General features: G+C 39.0%; 2 protein-coding genes across 3 annotated transcripts; one reads left to right on the plus strand and one right to left on the minus strand.

The window, feature by feature from the left end:
- The first annotated feature begins 363 nt into the window (after positions 1-363).
- Positions 364-13,308, plus strand: LOC105283619 (pyrokinin-1 receptor). The gene is made up of 3 exons (XM_011346520.3): positions 364-2,003; positions 10,839-11,065; positions 11,219-13,308. Exons 1-3 carry the CDS (start codon positions 1,142-1,144, stop codon positions 11,792-11,794), a joined length of 1,665 nt encoding a protein of 554 aa, XP_011344822.1. The 5' UTR covers positions 364-1,141; the 3' UTR covers positions 11,795-13,308.
- A 1,151-nt stretch (positions 13,309-14,459) lies between these two features.
- LOC105283620 (sorting nexin-4) lies at positions 14,460-17,870 on the minus strand. 2 transcript variants are annotated; one of them, XM_026968832.1, is made up of 10 exons: positions 17,651-17,868; positions 17,031-17,137; positions 16,711-16,927; positions 16,527-16,632; positions 16,176-16,285; positions 15,886-16,023; positions 15,486-15,696; positions 15,243-15,375; positions 15,047-15,161; positions 14,460-14,957 (listed from the first exon to the last, which is right to left on the minus strand). In XM_026968832.1, the coding sequence occupies exons 1-10, from the start codon at positions 17,726-17,728 to the stop codon at positions 14,907-14,909; spliced, it is 1,266 nt and encodes a 421-aa protein (XP_026824633.1). In that variant the 5' UTR covers positions 17,729-17,868; the 3' UTR covers positions 14,460-14,906. The 2 variants fall into 2 exon arrangements, with proteins under 2 accessions (XP_026824633.1, XP_026824635.1); XM_026968834.1 differs by lacking the exon at positions 15,886-16,023 and having other exon boundaries at positions 14,868-14,957; positions 17,651-17,870.
- Positions 17,871-18,274: the final 404 nt, after the last annotated feature.

Here is an 18,274-nt window from a genome sequence, read left to right on the forward strand (position 1 = left end):
TGCATAACATGATAAAAAGTTAAGAATGACATTTTCAGAGACGAAAGGAAAACATCTGAATAAATAAATGTACAAGCATAATCCAATCTACGGGGCGAAGGGGGAGCGCGGTAGCAAACTCATGGAATATTTCGGTTGCGAATAAACGTCAACGTAAAGAACGAACGTGTTGGTTCAAGTCGTAGATCTGTCTCGAAGAACCGGCTATAATAAAAAGGGAAAGACGGGAGCTCGTTCAGGTGGCGCAAGGGAGAAAGGCCGCGAAAAACCGGAGAACCCTGCCAAGATTCGCGAACTCGAGGCATCGCGAGGTATCGGCGTGCGCGCTAGCGCTGAACCTGCCGGATGGGCGAGCGCCCGGCGTCCTTCGACGCGTCGTAGCGTCGGCAGTCGTGATTCGGTCGGCGCCCGTAGTGGTTCGTGAGGAGTATCGCACGTTGTCGTGAACGAGGAGGACGCCTGCTCTAGAGAAACAGACTGCGAGACGTGGACCATCTTGCAGACTTGCCCGAGCAGGAACCCCACGTGTTCCCGACCGCTCATATTCATGAGGAGTTTAAATAAAGAGCGCCCCATCGATACGAAAGTCAGAGAATACAGACTCCACTTGGCATCCAGCGAAAAGCTGCGCTGCCGCGACCTTTGTTTCGTTTTTCACCTGTTGTGTGAGACAATTCGCGAGATTTCGAACCTGTTGTCCATATACGTTTCAGTAATAAAATAAGTGACGAGACAAGAACGAAGTTCAAGCGGAGTTCCGGGAGAGAAAGGTGCCAGGAGTCATATGACTCCGACGTACGAGGATAATAATGCGCATGTAAATGTCCTTTTACGAGAAACCTTTGAAAATTCAATTTCGGAATTGAATGAAGTAGAAGTTGAAAATTTCTCGTATTTTCCACGCGGAAGCAATTTGTCTTCTTTCAAAGAGAAAGAAGTTCCAGGAAAAGAAAAACAATCGAACAGTGTACGCGATAAATGAAAACTCTATTAGACTGACTTGTGTGAGATCAGCCGGGCGTCGAAGAGACGGAAAAGATCTTTTTAATTTCCGTGTGAAACTACCGGAAAAGTATCAGAACTCGCATTATATTCGCGTTCAAGGTAACGATATCCAGAATGACAAGGAGACTGACCGTGTATGCAGAGTGATCGAATGGTGATCACGATGGTGGCGTTGATCTTGTCGAACAGCACTTATCCCACAATCATCGGCCACGATGACTCGTCGCTGTTACCCTTCGAGCATCACTTGAATGATACCTACGCGGACGAGATAGAGCATGAGGCGGCTATGTCACCCGGCTCGTACCGGGACCCCCTTTACGTGGTGATACCGGTGACCGTGATGTACGCGTCGATCTTCATCACCGGCATCGTCGGCAATATCAGCACGTGCATCGTGATCACGCGCAACAAGTCCATGCACACCGCCACGAATTATTATCTCTTCAGTCTGGCCGTGTCCGACCTGTTGTTGCTGGTATCGGGTCTGCCGCCAGAGATGTACCTGGTCTGGTGCAAGTACCCATACATATTCGGCGAAGGTTTCTGCGTGCTGCGTGGCCTCGCCTCGGAGACATCGACAAATGCGTCGGTGCTGACGATCGTCGCATTCACCGTCGAGAGATACGTGGCGATCTGCCATCTGTTCCTCTCACAGACGCTGTCAAACCTGTCTCGCGCGATCAAGCTAATCCTCGTGATCTGGCTAGTGGCCCTGCTATTCGCACTACCGCAGGCCTTGCAGTTCGGCGTGGTCAGGCACAGCGGGCATCCCGACATGGTGATGTGCACGGTCAAGAGGGTCATCGTCAACCACTCCTTTGAACTGTCCACGTTCCTGTTCTTCGTGATACCGATGTTCCTGATTACGTTTCTCTACGTACTGATCGGTCTCAAGCTCCGCAGGTCCAATATGATGAACCCGGGCAGAACCGAATCGATGAGGAACTGCAGACGTCATCCCGGAAGATCATCTAGAAGAGTGTTGAAGATGCTGAGTAAGTTGAAATGCTCCTTGCGGAGGTTCCTTCGGTTTTTGCTGTAACGACAACTTTGAATTTGAATGCGTGTGGTTCGATTATTATTCATTTATTATTTGCTTGTTTTTAGGAAATTAATGTTATTAAGAGAGATTTCCATGAATAATCGATTGAGACCGATTAGCAGCATGGAATAATCCTTAATAAATCACGGAAAATAAAATCATGATAATTGGTTTATTGATACAGTTTACACTAAAAGAAAAACGATGCAATCAAGGTGTTAAGATCGCTTTATGAATCATTTGGTCTTTAAATGCAAATACTCTTAACGATTCAACAAACCGCAAATAGCTATCGCGCCATTGCATTGAAATTCTGTTTCTCTCGTAAATGCGCGTTACTATCTCACGATAAATTACAATAATAAAATGTCGTAATAAAACGTCAATTGCTCAATATCCTGCAAAACGAAACGTTACCATTTGCATTGAAGAATTTACAACATAAAATAAGAATTCATATAAGAAATTGAGGAATGCTTGCAACATAGTAAAAGCATATTTCTAAGAAAGGCAACGTTATATAATATTAAACATACAAAAGAGAACGCCTAAAACTTTAATAAGAAAATGCGCCTGAAATAAATTATTGGAATATCAGAAGCTTTAATTTTATGCAACATAGGACAGAGAAAAACTAGACAAAGGAAACTGCTTACTTATGTATGCTTTATTCAATATTTTAAATATGTTTTACATATGTACGTACTGACAACATTTTAACAGCTGATAAAATTTCCACTGAAAATTTCTGACCCATCAAACTACACTTCCATTATTTATCATTATTCAGTAAACTAGTCGAGATTAATAAAATCTCGGTCAATTAACATATTAAAGGCCCGAGAACGTAACATACTTGTATTCAATTTTTACCACAGTATACTAAATCAAAGTATACTAAACTAAAATAAAATATAATATAATATCATTCATGCCAGTTTTATGTTACAATGATACGCGTGCGAGCGATCTTTGTCAAAAAATATTTTAACGTGCAGTACACGCGAGCAGCATGACCAAATATTGTATAGATCTAATTTCTTCTCCCAAATTTTTATGTAAATTTAAACCAGAGACCGCGACAACCTTAGAAATCACTTTTCATTAACTTCGCTTAATCTAATGTAAATTAATGGCAAATTCAACATATTTGATATAATATCGATTGACGCAAATTATGCGCATTTAAAAAAGATAAAAATAAGACTTATGATTGCAAACTATTCTGCTATATGTGTTAGCTATCCAAATACATTGGATAAACATCGGGAAAAACCTACATAGTGTGATACACATATTCGTCTACACATATTTAAGTGTTTGTGTTTCGTTGCATCCTACGCAACAGACTGCACAAAGTGCATTTTATATCGAACGTACGAAGTAGTACAAAACGGGAATAACACACTTGCGTTGTGTGCGCAATTTTCTCACGATCGATAGTGCGTTATTGAACGATAGTCGGTTGCTTTAATTTTCATCGAAATAATTTGCATAATAAAGCAAACGGTAACTTACATTGTTTTAATACACAGAGAAAAAAACCTCGACGCGTATTTTAACGGCTCGTATTAAGTTCGTTCAGTATCGATTGCGCCGTGCCGGCCAATTGATATTAATTAGACGCGATCAAACTTCGCAACCTGTTCACGTTTCAAATATCATTGCCCCCGCAAGTTGTTCGAGCAAGTTCTTCTGATCAGTTTCCGATTGCTTCTGAGAGTTTGGATGCTCGACTGGAAAATTCCGAGTGTTAACACACGCGCTGTACGACTGCTATGCTTTGATCTCGCATGAGTATACCTTAATCATCTCAACTTGGTCAAATCCGAATAAATAAAGCAATCAACGTGACGGATGCACTGTAATCACACGTGAATAACATGAAATAGTATGTCGTACGCGCGTAACGATTGACAGCTGCGGACGGATTTAATTCCTTTTTCCCTGTCACGTAGCGCATTAAGTCAACAATTCTCTGGAGGACTACGTCATTCCTATCATATAGGGATTAAAATTGAAAAAAATTGAAATAATCACTAAAGCGTTGGTTACGAAACAAGATACAACGTGAAAAAAGAGTACACAATCGAGATAAAATGCGCGAGATATATTTTAACGAATTAAACTATAACAATTAAAAACTTTGTATCACTCAATGAGAGAAAAAGAAATAATCTAAAAGACATTGTGCAACGTTAATTCCCCTTTTTAACTCTAATTATTAATTTCCGTATAGCAATTATAATCTTCCAATTTTTTTCAATGTATCTTTTATCTTCAGCAATTTATGCACATGTTAAATGATGTGACCACAATCGTACTCGATATTCTTGACAGCGCACAACGCTTCCTCATTAAACGCAGGAATAACGTAACAGAACTGTCATCGTATAACCGCGTTTATCATCCCATCATAATATAATGATGAGACGTCGTCTGGCAAACGCGATTAATTTGTACTTATCGGATAAAGACACACGCTGAGAAGAAAGCAATTACGTTTCATCGAGATATCGAAAATTTCACGTATCTAATAAACTCTACTATCCCATTTTCGATAAGAAAAGGGATCTCTCCTGAGGGATAAAGGGTTAACCATCGTGTTAAACTAATTTACTTGGTAACACAAAAATAAAATCTAATTAATATTAATCGATCTCTCAAAGTGAAAATGTCGGGATAGAAAGAGTACATATAAAATATAATAAAAGCGTTCAAAGTTCAATGTTCTTTCGATCTTTTTTGTTCATTTTGTCCTCAAGTTTCTCTCTGATGAAAATCTATCAAAGTTCTTCGAAGAATATCAAAAGAACGAGACAATTATCAGACAGCACTTCTGAAGAACAGTCAAGAGTGATCGATGAAGACGCAAACACATGTAACATGTGCATTACGTTAAACTGTCACGCTTTGTGCACTACGTTACGGATTAATGGTATTATCCATGCGTTTGAGAGAGAGAGAGAGAGAGAATGCATTGGCTTTTTTAATGTCTTTTTCACCTCTAACGTTTTGCAGCCAGCAAACATAACCGATCAGAATAATAAAATATCGACCTTCGGTGGTCGGAATTGTTTTTCAAGTATCTCGGAAGTATTCACGAGTTGTCCTGCAATTATGGTTCGCCAACGAGATCCTCGTGCGTTGCTTTCATGCAACGTCACTCGATGATCGTAACGAGTGCGAGAAATTTTCGCACCATCATTGACGGACTTTTAATTAAACTTTTAATGAAATTGACGGGATGTCGGAATCGATGTTACAGATATACTAAACTTTCGTGGAAAAGTCACGTTGTCGCGTGTTCATGTGACAATTGCAACTTTAATGAGCGATCCGTAATGAAAGGGCGCACGTGAGTGACATTTATGCGTTTACAACGTTGGAAAAGGATGAGATCGCTCCACGTGTGTCCATTACATTTAGCAATCCATCAAGAATAAATGACGATAATAGCATTTCTTTGGCAGTAGACTCATTTGTCGCCGAGTACAGAGGCCAAGTATTCTAATCAGACATAATACAGACATTAGACTTCACGATATAATGACAAATTTACTTTGCTACACGGATATGTACTGTTGACTGATTAATTGAATCCTAATCCCTATGATAGGTTATATATAATAGATTAATCGTTTTTCTAGCTACTCATAAATTCTCAGTAAGTGCCATCTTGTTTTTTCAATGGCTAGAAAAATTGATTGCGATTTAATACGAAAAGAAAAAAAGATTTCTTCTAATGCGCATCTAAATCAAAATAGCTTTGATATACTTCGTATCGATAATACGTTGTCAATACTTCAACATTTTCGTTGTCATACGATAGATCGATTCTATCAAATCAGGGTATACATTATATCAGGGTATACGTTAGAGGAATACACCTCACTATCGTCGCAGTATCGCGGATGCAAACTACGGGATATTTTAAGCGTCGCCGAATATCTTTCGCGCACATCTGAATATTCAGCGTATATTCTTATGCTCTTTATACTGCCAATGCTGGAAAATATCGAGATGTCGTCAGACGAAGGAGTTATCGTTCAAATAAATCGTCATCTTCTCCAGCAGTAGCGAAAAGGCTCGTGGAAAAATGTCACGAAAAAGAAGGATTACAATCAACTGTAAAAGCGGAAGGATGAACTCGAAAACGTACGATTGCTTTTCTCAGATATCTCTCACGTGATAACATGAAGAACTTCACTTTTGGTGATTCGAGCGATCGGTGTCAATTACACACTATCAAAGTTGCCGCTTTGAAAGAATATTGTCAACTTTGAAAAAATATGCAGTTTTATGGCATTTACTGTATAGGCATATATAACGAAGGAAAGAAATATTAAGAAAGAATATGTGTTTGGTGTTAAGAAAGAATATTGATTTGAAAGAAATATATATTTTTAACTTTTATCCACAATGGTGTTTCTTGGAGTTATCCTTGAGGGATCGTACGAATTCGGATTTGGATGCACGAATTATATAAATTGCATGTCACGGATGGTGGGAAGAACAATCGGTAAACGAAATCTCGAACGTGAGAATAAGAGAATGCCGCGCTTTATTCCCGATCCATCTTTCCACGATGGATCCACGTAAAACATCCAAAAACGATATATGATGACAGCCCCGAATTAGTTGAGCAGGAAAGCAGAAAAGAAAGACACGGGGGCAGATGGATTATATTTTGACGAATCTTACTCCATCTCTCGCTCAGGAGTAAGTATTACGGACGGACTCTTCGCTCGAGTATGGATTTTCTCCGCAGTATTTTTTATTATCCGCCGTAATGTGTGGGTTGCAGGTAGTAATAAAAAATGTTTTTTTCCATGATATCGATATCGATTCTTTCGCCATGAAATGTTATTATTGTTTTCCTAGCATAAATACGTGCCGGGAATTAATAACGTCTTCTCGAATGTAAAAGGCTTGATGCGCGATAAATGCGATTAATTTCGATAATTATCGAAATCTCGATGATATAATTAGCCGCACATTAATATTAATAGGGGAAGTACGGCATTACTGGATCACGTGAAAAGACATTTTGAATCACTTCATCAAATCAAATAGCTCGCTTCGTCATTACTGCTGAATAATAATCATTTAATGAGTCTTGCGTTGGAAAATTACAGTTTTTCTATTTCATGATTCGTCACAAGCTACATATTTTTGCATAATGTTCGCACAAGCCACGTTTCCGACCCGATCAACAGCAGTTCATTGTATTAGTTATTAAATAACATTACATACGCTTCGCAGAAATTCTGTGGAATCAATCTTCAAGTATAGATTATATATTTAATTTACATCTATTAAGAGTCTGTCAGGAAATTTCCCACAGTAGTTCTTACCTACGTATACGAAATAGACTTTTCTTTCGCGAATCATTTATTCGCACGTACGACTGTATATATTATCACGTTAAGATGATATAACGTCAATTTAACTAACTGTAATACTACCGAATAAATAAGCGCCAAAGACTGGTACAATGTAACGCACAATGCAAGAAAAACAGAAAAACTCTTTTCCCTGCTTCGATTAATTCAATATCATGCACGCACGCGACAATCATCGTGTATGTGCTTTTTTCATTGTGTTGTTGTTTACTCGATTTTGCGTTCGTGCAAAAAAGAGAAAAAATAAGATATGCAAGTTCATTGTTTGAAATAAAATTACATTGTTCCTCGCAAGTTACTATTTGCAGTATACAGTCTCTACTGCCCAAAACTTTGTAGAATATCATTCGAGACAAAATAATTGCTTGCCTTTAAAAGGTTTCAGCCGATTATCTTTGGGAACGAAGTTCAAAGTGAGCTTCTCGAAGACCATTGCCATCAGCAGTACGATTCAATTGCACTTGTATGTGTGTTGACAATGTAAGTTCTGTTCGCAGAAGTTTAATAAGCCCAGTCGTTCAATACACACGCTTCTTCGTGGCGAAACTGGCACGACTCTTGGTTAGAAGTACCAAAGGTCCTTCGAGCTTTGTTGCGATAAGAATCCACATCAAATTCCACGTTGGATCGCTTTAACCAAAAACAAAAGCATGCATTAATCATAAAAGTAAAATATTGCGTAAACCGACACCGAGTATTTGTCAAATCCTCACGATTCCTCCTCTTCTCTCCCAACGAAAACGTGATATCCGCGAGCAAATAAAACTGATCGAAAAGTGATTGCATCGTGGCACAACTTCTTGTCGTCCGGTATGTAATCGTACTAAAATATTTGAAGTCTATTTGATTCGGTACCGTACATATTCACTGCACTGTGAAACATAGTTGGAAAACGATCAATAAAATGTGAAGTGCACGACATGTAAACAAATGATTAAATAATCACACCGGTAAAATATCTTTATAATATTCTTCGTAGGAATATTTTCATCGTTTTTGAATGTTTCTCAAATTGAGAAAGATATGAATTATATCAATTAATGTAGAATTAATAGCATCTAAACTTTAAAAAGATGTAAGTATAAGAAATGATGAAACTTAAGCAAAATAGATACACGATACAATAACGATATGAACTTTTAAAATAACTTTAGAAAAATATTTATTTAACATATATGAGAAACAGGAAAGAGAAGATATCTGAAGTCATCTGAGTAATCTGATGTATACAAAAAATTTGGAAGAAGTTAAATAGTGTAACCAAAATAACTAGGTCACGCAGGTTACTCAGATGACTTCACAGATATTTTTCTCTCGTTTTATTATTTTTTCTTTCTTTAGAAATATAATTTAAAAAGTTTAAGATAAAATAGATATTCTTTTCTATATGGAATATATATGTATTTTTTTTCCTATAAATATTAATTTTATATAACACACTTGATAACTAGATAACACACTTGATTGTCTTACGCATCTCATATATATTTATTATTTTTGCTGATAATAATTTTTAAAAAGGTCATGCAAAAAGAAATGACAATTCTTTGTATCGCTAAATAGCTTAATACTGTAATTATGCATAATTACTTGTAACAATATGTATATAATGAAACATAATAACAATAGATATAATAGAATATAATTACATATCTGATAGAATTAATTACATATAAGAATCACTTATTGTTTAAAGATTTTTTTTCGCATGGTAATAATGAAGTTCAAAGTCTCATATATAATTCGCAAAAAATCTATGCAGATCGGAAAATTCCACAAAAGTATTCATACAACGTGTTATTCGATATTTCTCGTAAAACACACACACGCGTGCACAAATATATATGTGAGTTTTATTTAAAATAACGAGATTTTATAATATTCTTATACTATAATATACGATTACTACGAATTACAGTAAATGACATCGTAGAATGTAATGTTAAAAGATACTACAAAGTAATGCAACCGCAGATTACGTCACATAAAAAAAAATATTCTGTGTTTAGTTATTTTCGGATGAATGCAAGCAATCTGATCATTTTTATACATGTTCGAAAAAAATACATCAACCCAGTTTACACAGAACAATTCAATAACAAAATTCTTTACAGAAATACACAATAATTGTCAGTGAAAAAGCAATAACATTTTTCGTGTACAAATGTATTATATTGGGTTGATATATTGGTTATATTGGGAATGTATTATACTGGAAAGTCCATGCGGATTTTTTTAGCATCATTTAAATATAAAATTTGTATTCATTCTTTTGTATATACGTATATACGTATATACGTATATCTTTGTTCTTAAATTACTTCGGCATGGGCGCATATGAAAACAACCGCGTTAAACAATCCAGTAAATGAAATAACGAGCGAGATCTGACACGTAAATAAACGAATGATGAGTATAATATTACGATACTGCACTATAAAAAAAGTTTTAATTAGTAGATTCACGAACGCTCGCTCGTCGGAAAATTCAATTAAAGAACAATTCTACGCGCTGCGTCGCACTTGCAGAAAGGGACACAAACATTTCTAGGTTTCATAAAAATGCGCGGACCATTAATGCGATGGTAAATGCATCGATCACTACGTAACACGTTTTAATAACGGCGTAGTTAAGCAAAAGTTCAAAGTGCCGCGGCTTAATGCTACATACTTAAGCGATTTGCTTCAATACAAAAAGCGTTACAGCTATAAATCAAATCGAATTCCATGTAATGCAGTTTCGTGATCACATTAATTCAATTAACTTGCTTTATTAAAAATCCATGATCCTGCTCGAATATTTCAAATGTGTGAATTCCTCATTTGTGTGTTGCTATTAAAAAAATATTTGATCTTGCATACAAGGACGATATTAAATTAATCCGAATTAATGTTATTCAATACAATTCAATAAAGTGGAACATATACTCTTTATCATGCGACGTTGATTTTACAATTCATTACGACGGTATTCGTTGATTTCTGATTGTGTTTACAACGTATACGAAATCAATGGAACTTTTCGATTTACGCATCGGATACTTTCGCGTTGTTGCCTTCCGACCATGACACTTGATTCAGTACTCTATTAATCTTTCCTGATTGACGTCACTTCGAGACACACGTTTCTGAAATCATTTAGAATTATAAGTGTCTCTACTACTGACTATTATAGGCAACATCAATCTGCGGATAATAATTCACTTTGAAAATAAGCTGGAAATGATAAATGCGTGATAAGTGAGAATAAATTATACGCTAGATTAATTAAATTACACTTTTAAATATCGAAATGGTTATTTAAATCTTAAGATAGACAATAATAATTTGTTCAGTCGTTATGTTTTTTCACCTGTCGCATGAAAAAAACGTTCATTGTTGCAGTGGCAGTCGTCATAGCATTCTTCATCTGCTGGTTACCGTTCCACATACAACGATTGATCGCGATATACGGCACCAACAAAGAGGATCATATCACGTCGAACGGCCCATGGATGGAATTCATCTATCTCCTGATGACCTACGTGTCAGGTATTTTCTACTACGCATCTACGACGATCAACCCGATCCTTTACAACATCATGTCGAATAAGTTTCGGATGGCGTTTATGGTAAGCGAAACAACACCATTACGCAACAACGCATGATTAAACTAGATACTTAAGTCTCTAAATTACTGCTTTCCATATACGCAGATGTTTGCAAACAAGACGAATCACGTCTTGTTCTAAATCAGGAGACGGATCCAGTCTGACTTGTTTCAGGATACCCTCTCGAGGAGCTGCAGACTTCCGGGACTGCCTACACACCACGAGCAGCGCTCGTACTCCAGTCTGTCTCGGTCCCAGCAGAGGACCATCGGCGCCTACGGTTCAAGGACGGTAGGAGGATCCGGTATGATAGCGGACAGCGTGGAGGGTTCGGGCAATTCTACGGAGGAGAACCAGAAGCAACCGACAAGTAATCCGGAGGGTGCGCGCGAGGAACCCGCCAGGGAGACGAGAAACAACAACAATCTCCAGCAGACGAAGAGCAACCTGCGGCTGCCAGACAGCGAGCATCGCAGGTGGCAGGATCGCGGTAAGAATCGATCGATCCGCAGGAACCAAGATGCCATGTGGATGAGGAGAACCAGGTACCAAAGCGTGCCCAAGATCGACAATACTGAGAAGAAGTGGTGGCGACTGCTCAAGTGGCTGCCGGGCCTGCAGAGTTTCAAGTTTCCAAGGAGGTCGACCGTGCCGGAAGTCCGCGCGCTCGACGAAGCCGGAAATCCCCGCGAGGAGCTGTCCATGACGATGTGGAACATCCGCGATGACGGCGAGCAGCGACCCATGTGAGTTGCGGTTGTCTCTGAGCCTTTCAGAGATCATCGAGAAGACTGACTACTTTGACCTGCGTTTTCGCGCGGCGTGAGCGATTACATTTACGATCGCTTACAATCATTACCTGACGAATAATGACGACTGAGGTGACGATCCAGGATTCGGAAGGTCGAGGTTGTGATTGTGAATTTTCTTACGAACGACAAAGACTAAGATAAGTGGCGTTAGTAACTGCCACTCATGATTAATTCGGAAAGCTTGTAATGTGTGTCCAACGTAGGAAGGAGTATTCTGTTAGATTTTATGGAAGACATCCATGAAATTTATAGGAGAAGATATCACTCGCATTTGCCACACGAGTGCTGTACACTTTTGTATGATTGCTGGACGCTCGTGTCCGCGAAATCTACGAATAAATTCAGATCGAGATGGCATAAACAAGTCAGAATGCATTGCACTGGTACGTCATAGTAAGTCAATAAATCAAATAGGATGTCGCGATCTGACTCATAAATCTTCGGAATTTGCATCGTCGTCAAGTACACGGTCATTGATCATCGGTGGTTTCTCATGCATTAAACCAATCTATCGGAACGCTTGAATGATGCACACTTGTGTATTGCACGAGTCATAAATTCAGATTTTTTGCGAGTCCTGATATTTCTAATGTCAAAGCAGTTTTCAAGCGACAGTTTTTAAGCAGTAGACCAGACATGGAATATTTATCGATATCAGAATCAAAACGAGATATGAAACGAATGTCATTTCAGCGTTGCGATGACATTTTATTTTCCTCGTTACCTATCGCTTATGCAAAAAAAGGAGTGACAAAGTGCCAAGTTCTTCGCCAAGTGAGCAAATGCCATAATGGATATGTATCATGCGATAGCTAATCGTTGTATATAACTGCGTTTCGACCATTAAGATAATTATTTAAGAAGCCCGAATGCTTGCGTAGAGTGTTAATGAGCGCTTAAAATAAGCTATGAAGTCAAGTAAAAGCGATAACTTTGGATAATAAAGTTTCGCGAGCATCAACAACAAATACAAACGCTCGTTGTAAGAATATATTGTGTGTAACATTTCTGACATCGCGTGTGACAAATTGCACTCAAGCTGTAGCGCGAGACTCGTTTCTGAATCGTAAGTACTCTCGTACCTGTAAAGTTAATTTTTATGGGAATATTATACGAAATTAATCTCACAGTTTATCTGATTGTATAAAGACGATTGAGCTGATCGCAGACTTAGATCCGCGAGCAGAGAAACAGATTTATCGTAAAGCGCAGTTGCTACACTGTATAGTTTTAACGTAAGATACTAGCTCTCTCTACATCGATTGGATTTTGATAATGTGATAATATTTGTTATATAAAAACGACGTAAGAAGCTATAAATAATTAATTATAAAATCTCTCTATATCATTTATTTTCATCCACGTCTCGTATTGGATGTTGTTCGTAAGTGTATGTACACTATCGATATTTTTGATAATTACACGAGACGCTGCTAGCGTCATAAAAATTCATCTTGTTCTTCTTTTTTTTTCTCCACTCAAGATCGTCCACAAAATTCCCCGCTCGGTAAAAATAATCTTGCTGGATTTCTATTTTATGCATCGCATGCACTATCTATAATTAACGTAAATAATGCGATAAAATATTATTTTTGTAGTCACGGCCCTGAAGATTATTCTAGGGATTTCAGGAATCAGGATAAAATTATCTTCAATATTTAGACAGGTGAGCGAGAACATATTTCTGTTGGCAGGAAACGATTTTCCAGAACTGCACGTGCACAAATAAATGAGAAATAGATTTTATGTTTTTGTATGGAAAGTCGATTTCCATACAAAAAATGCTTTTTTATTTCTAATAGCATTTTAAAAGAAATACGTTCTGTTCAATAAACTTTTCTTATTTTTTCTCTTCACAAAACAACTCATAACAATTTATAATCTTCACAAACTGATTACTGTTTGTATAATGCAAATTTGCTGTTTTTATTTCGCACGTAATACAAAAACAGAAAAAAGTAGAAAACATTCATATTTATAACATATTCTTCTTTAAAGGAACAATATCGATGGGTTTTATCGTTAAATAAACACACGCGGATACAGATTAAGTTGTATATATTTAATTATCAGCTTATAACATAAGCGAGATAGATATAAAAATGTATGATAATAAAAATCGTGTCTATACAGAAATTAAATACGAATAATATATAATACATTTCGCAGTGTTTAAATGCAAGGAGAATTATTATTATGATTGAATGATTATCTTTGCATAGTAATAACACATAGAGATTCAATTACAAGATCAATCAAATTAAATTATTGATGATTTTAGATCACATTTAAGATATACTATCAAACAAAGACGTATACCTTGCCTTGGAAAAATTGCAAATAATTAAAGATTCGTATGCTAAACACTAACAACGTTTGTGATGTAATACAATAATATTGAAGATAACCGTTCGATGCAAACGCTTGCCATAAATAATAGCTATAATAATGAATTATACAATCTTATCGCGCGCACTGACTCGACTATGTAACAAACAAACCTGATATTTTACTCGAGGACAGATCTAATTTAGCCGCGGAAATGAAATGCATTAAAGTATCTCGTCGATGACGGAAAGGTGGTGTATAAAAAATTACATCAACAACGATTACACCTATCCTTATCTGCATACAACGGAGTTTACAAATCATATCAGATACAATTTGCATATTGCATTTTGCTTGGACATACGATTAAGTACGATCTTTCACGTATCATCAATTGCAATTGTTTGTGCACACGCGTAAGCGCGGTGCACTTAAATACATATAAATATTTAAATATAATATGCCTTGGACCTCTCTCTCTCTATCTTTCTCTCTTTCCTTCTTTATACTCATACACCTCCGACATACATAAATTACGTACATATATAATATTCCTTAAATCTGATATTTTTTAAATAATAACAATCATATACATCGATATATTATAGGATAATAAGCGTACGGCATGTGTGAGTGAACTTACAAATGCAGGAATGTATATCGCACGAGGAAACGCGGGATTATTGTTCTGTGACAGTCTGCTCTGCGAAGCGTGGACCTCTTCATGGTATACTCTCGAGACAACCTTTGATGTGCTGCCAAGCTTGGAGACCCTGCAAGCGATGAGAAACAACGTAATTATCGGACGTCGAAAACCATCTGCGATACAAATCTCATAAAAAACATTGAATGTAACATCCACCTTTCTAGCTAGTTTAAACTGCAGAACGCAGTAAGCTGCCAGAGTCTCCTTGAGATCGACGACTTTTTGGTGTTGGAATCTCTCAATGTCCATCATGGCTTTAATGGAGAAGGACCTGTGCAACAATTTGTTGCGAAAAATTACAAATTTGCCGAGAAATATTAATTAAGACGGCCTAGAACGTGATATATCTTACTTTAAGTCCTCATCCACCTGTTTCACAGCTTCGTCGTGTTGCGCGATTCGCTGCTCCAGCTGGAGGATCTTCAGCTCGCGGACTTCCTCGGTGTCCACGGAGCCGAACAAACGTGACATCAGACCGGCCTTGCCTGGAGAACGAAATTAATTATGCTCCAAGAATTTGCATTTACATCTTTCGATTTACTTTTCTTATTTATCGTGTCAGATGCAACTTAATTAAAGTACGGTATTCCAGTACCTTGCATAACTTTTTCTTTCTGTTCGAACGCGGCAGTTAATGCATCGTGAGCCTCGTCCTTGGCCAATTGTAGGGCCTCCCTACGTCTAACCACAGCCTGCAACGCGGACGCGCCGAATAGCCACTCCTTCAGCTGATCGGCTATAAGCTCTTCCTCCTCGAGAGTAGTGTCTATCGTTGCCGCTAACGAGTCCAGGTAATGGCCGGATTTCTAAGAAAACAGGCTGTAATGCGGTGTTGTGCAATCTTTATACTTACGTTGCGTTAATTTCTTTATCGTTTCTTTATCGTTTATCGAATCTTGTTATTATCAACGACTTTCGTAACTTTAATTTCATTGATATTCTCGTTTGTCAATGCTGTGATTTCGAAATTTTTTTTATTTTTATAGCAATCGTACTTGCAATCCATCGCCCATTTCTCGCTCTATTGCACTCCATTCGCTGAAGACGCGCCCATAATTTGCGTGCAACTTGTACAGGCTGTGTTGCTTTTCGACCAGGCGTGCGCGCACTCGCAGCAGATTGCACAAATTATTCTGCAATATTGAACGACTGATAACACTTGTGTGATAATCGCGGTATTATCCTGTAGACACTTCTTATCAGGAATGTCATGTTGTCATCGTTAACAGATGCTCGAACTTATGTGTTATCACGAACGAGATTGTCACACCAACCTGTAACGTACCTGCAATTCGATTCCATAATTCTTTATGGTCTCAAAACGTTTGTCCGGTTTCCTGAGTCGTACTGCTACACTGAGCGCTTTCAGCTTCGATTCTGCGATTTGTAGATACCCTGCACAAAAATATGATAATAAATATGGCGATGTATTCTTCAATTTACTAATTTTTAATTCATTTATGTAATTTTCTCGGTCTAATAAGTGTTTATTCGAATTCTTAACAGTGCAATTCTTAGCAGTCCGCATCAAGGTTCTAACTTGCTCATTTAGCTTGGAAAAGTCATCAATAATGTTTCATTGCAATTTACAACGTTGCAATATCGCTACAAACTTCTATGCTGTATGGAAACGTACCTGTTTCCTTAACGCTCTCCCTCCATCCATCCTTTTGCTGGAGAAATCCCATGAAGTGCTCATCGCGCGAGAGTATGGGATGCGATGCCACTCTTATGAGAAAATTCTGTGCAGAAATGCTGGTATGAGCTCCAATTTACCGTGCAATAACGCATATTTTTGCAAACACAAGTCACAGATCTACCTCGAGGCCAGCTCTCCTCCGATCCACGAAGTCTGGGTCGAACGTGTCGGTTGTCACTTTCTGCCAGGCATACAGTACCTTCTTCTCCGGTAACGGCGGTAACACGATGTAGGGATATGAGATCTCCAGATAAGCACGGAGCAACTCGAACTCGGTGTACCGTCGCCACAACGAACTTATCCTGGTCAGCGCGTTTTTGAAGTCTGGGTCTGTGACTCTGCAACAAGAGAAGCGCATGCACGCACATAATTCATCTCCACTAGTTCATAACAGTTAAAATTACTGTTTTTGCAATTAAAATTATTCATCCTCTCACTCACTTAGTTTCGATGAGGTATACCGTGTAGAATTCTCTCAGATTGAGCGCCCGATTTGCCCGTTTCTCGGCCTCGACTATTGAGATCTCCATGTGGTCGAGCAGGCAGTCCTGAAACACATTGTGCCGACTGTCAGGCGATCTCGTGCGCGTTTGAGAGACACTGCTTCATTATTCCGCCTTTCGCTATCACTGGGGATATCGCGGCTTTGGCGGCACATGCCCGAACACCAACACGCGATAGCTGTGCTCGCAAAATTCACACTCCGATTACGCGAGGGAACGTTCGGGGGTAGCAGGGTAGGAGAGGGCGGGAAAGCCGACGACGCCGATTGAGAAACGCTGCGTGGTGCTCTGATGATCGCCGCACGGCACACATTCGCTTGCTCGTGACTTAATTAAAACTGGATCGATCGATCGACGCCTCTCCCGCCCCTTGATCCAGCGAGCGCTCCGGCCAGTCCGGGAGAACTCTCCCTCCGAAATTTCCAGATCAACCATCGAAGGGCGAAAGGGCGAAGAGGAAGCGAAGGGACGAGGTCTCCGAGAAGGCGTACTGCCGTCGAGAGAGCGATGTATCGATTCGCCAGGCTGATGGTAGACGGTTAACCAGGGGTTCTTTACCTCTTTCCGCGTCTCCACGACGCTCATGTTGGCGTTGGCTTCCCTCTGGTAATTGCCGTTCTGGAGGACCTCTTCCATGATTGTCCCGACGATGCACGCACCTGCGGACTTGCAGAACCTGATCTGCTTTCTCACATCACGTCAGGCCAGTCTCGGAGCCCAGTGACCAGCAGCACGGTCGAATCGACACTGACGCGTCGCGCAGCAGGTAGAGGCGAGCTGTAACGCCGCGCGCAATCGTGGAAGTCCAATCGAAGCCTGGTCCCAAGCACGAGAGCGTGACGCTGGGATACAAATTTCATTAAGTACCGCCAGGAAATTTAATTAAAATTAAAATTTTGATGGAAGTACGAGGAACGCCTGAGGATCAAAGGCACCGATACGTTGACGCAGAGACCGACCGTCCAGTGAAGGCAAAGGCATTTACCATGCCTGTTATACGGACGCATCAACGACGTTTCTTTGTGTATGGTATATTGTGTGCGTATATGTATGTGCGAAGATGTATGGAGCTGAATGAAGCGGAAAAGTTGGCTACGCTAACGGCGTCGCTTCTTGCTTCTCTCTCCAAGAATCTTCGAAAGAGAGTGCGGCAACTCACGCGCGCTATTGAACCTCTCAGAA

Source organism: Ooceraea biroi, chromosome 4 (assembly GCF_003672135.1).
Source record: "Ooceraea biroi isolate clonal line C1 chromosome 4, Obir_v5.4, whole genome shotgun sequence".
NCBI lineage: Eukaryota > Metazoa > Arthropoda > Insecta > Hymenoptera > Formicidae > Ooceraea > Ooceraea biroi.

Bases quoted from the DNA above. Each gene is read 5' to 3' on its own strand.
- LOC105283620 (XM_026968832.1), bottom strand. From the start codon at position 17,728: ATGGAAGAGGTCCTCCAGAACGGCAATTACCAGAGGGAAGCCAACGCC. The intron at 16,633-16,710 runs GTAGATCTGTGA...ATTTCTGCACAG, and splicing joins GGAGGAGAGCTGGCCTCGAG to AATTTTCTCATAAGAGTGGC. The intron at 15,697-15,885 runs GTACGATTGCTA...CTGTTTTCTTAG, and splicing joins AAATGGGCGATGGATTGCAA to AAATCCGGCCATTACCTGGA.
- LOC105283619 (XM_011346520.3), top strand. From the start codon at position 1,142: ATGCAGAGTGATCGAATGGTGATCACGATGGTGGCGTTGATCTTGTCG. The intron at 2,004-10,838 runs GTAAGTTGAAAT...TCATTGTTGCAG, and splicing joins AAGAGTGTTGAAGATGCTGA to TGGCAGTCGTCATAGCATTC. The intron at 11,066-11,218 runs GTAAGCGAAACA...GACTTGTTTCAG, and splicing joins AGTTTCGGATGGCGTTTATG to GATACCCTCTCGAGGAGCTG.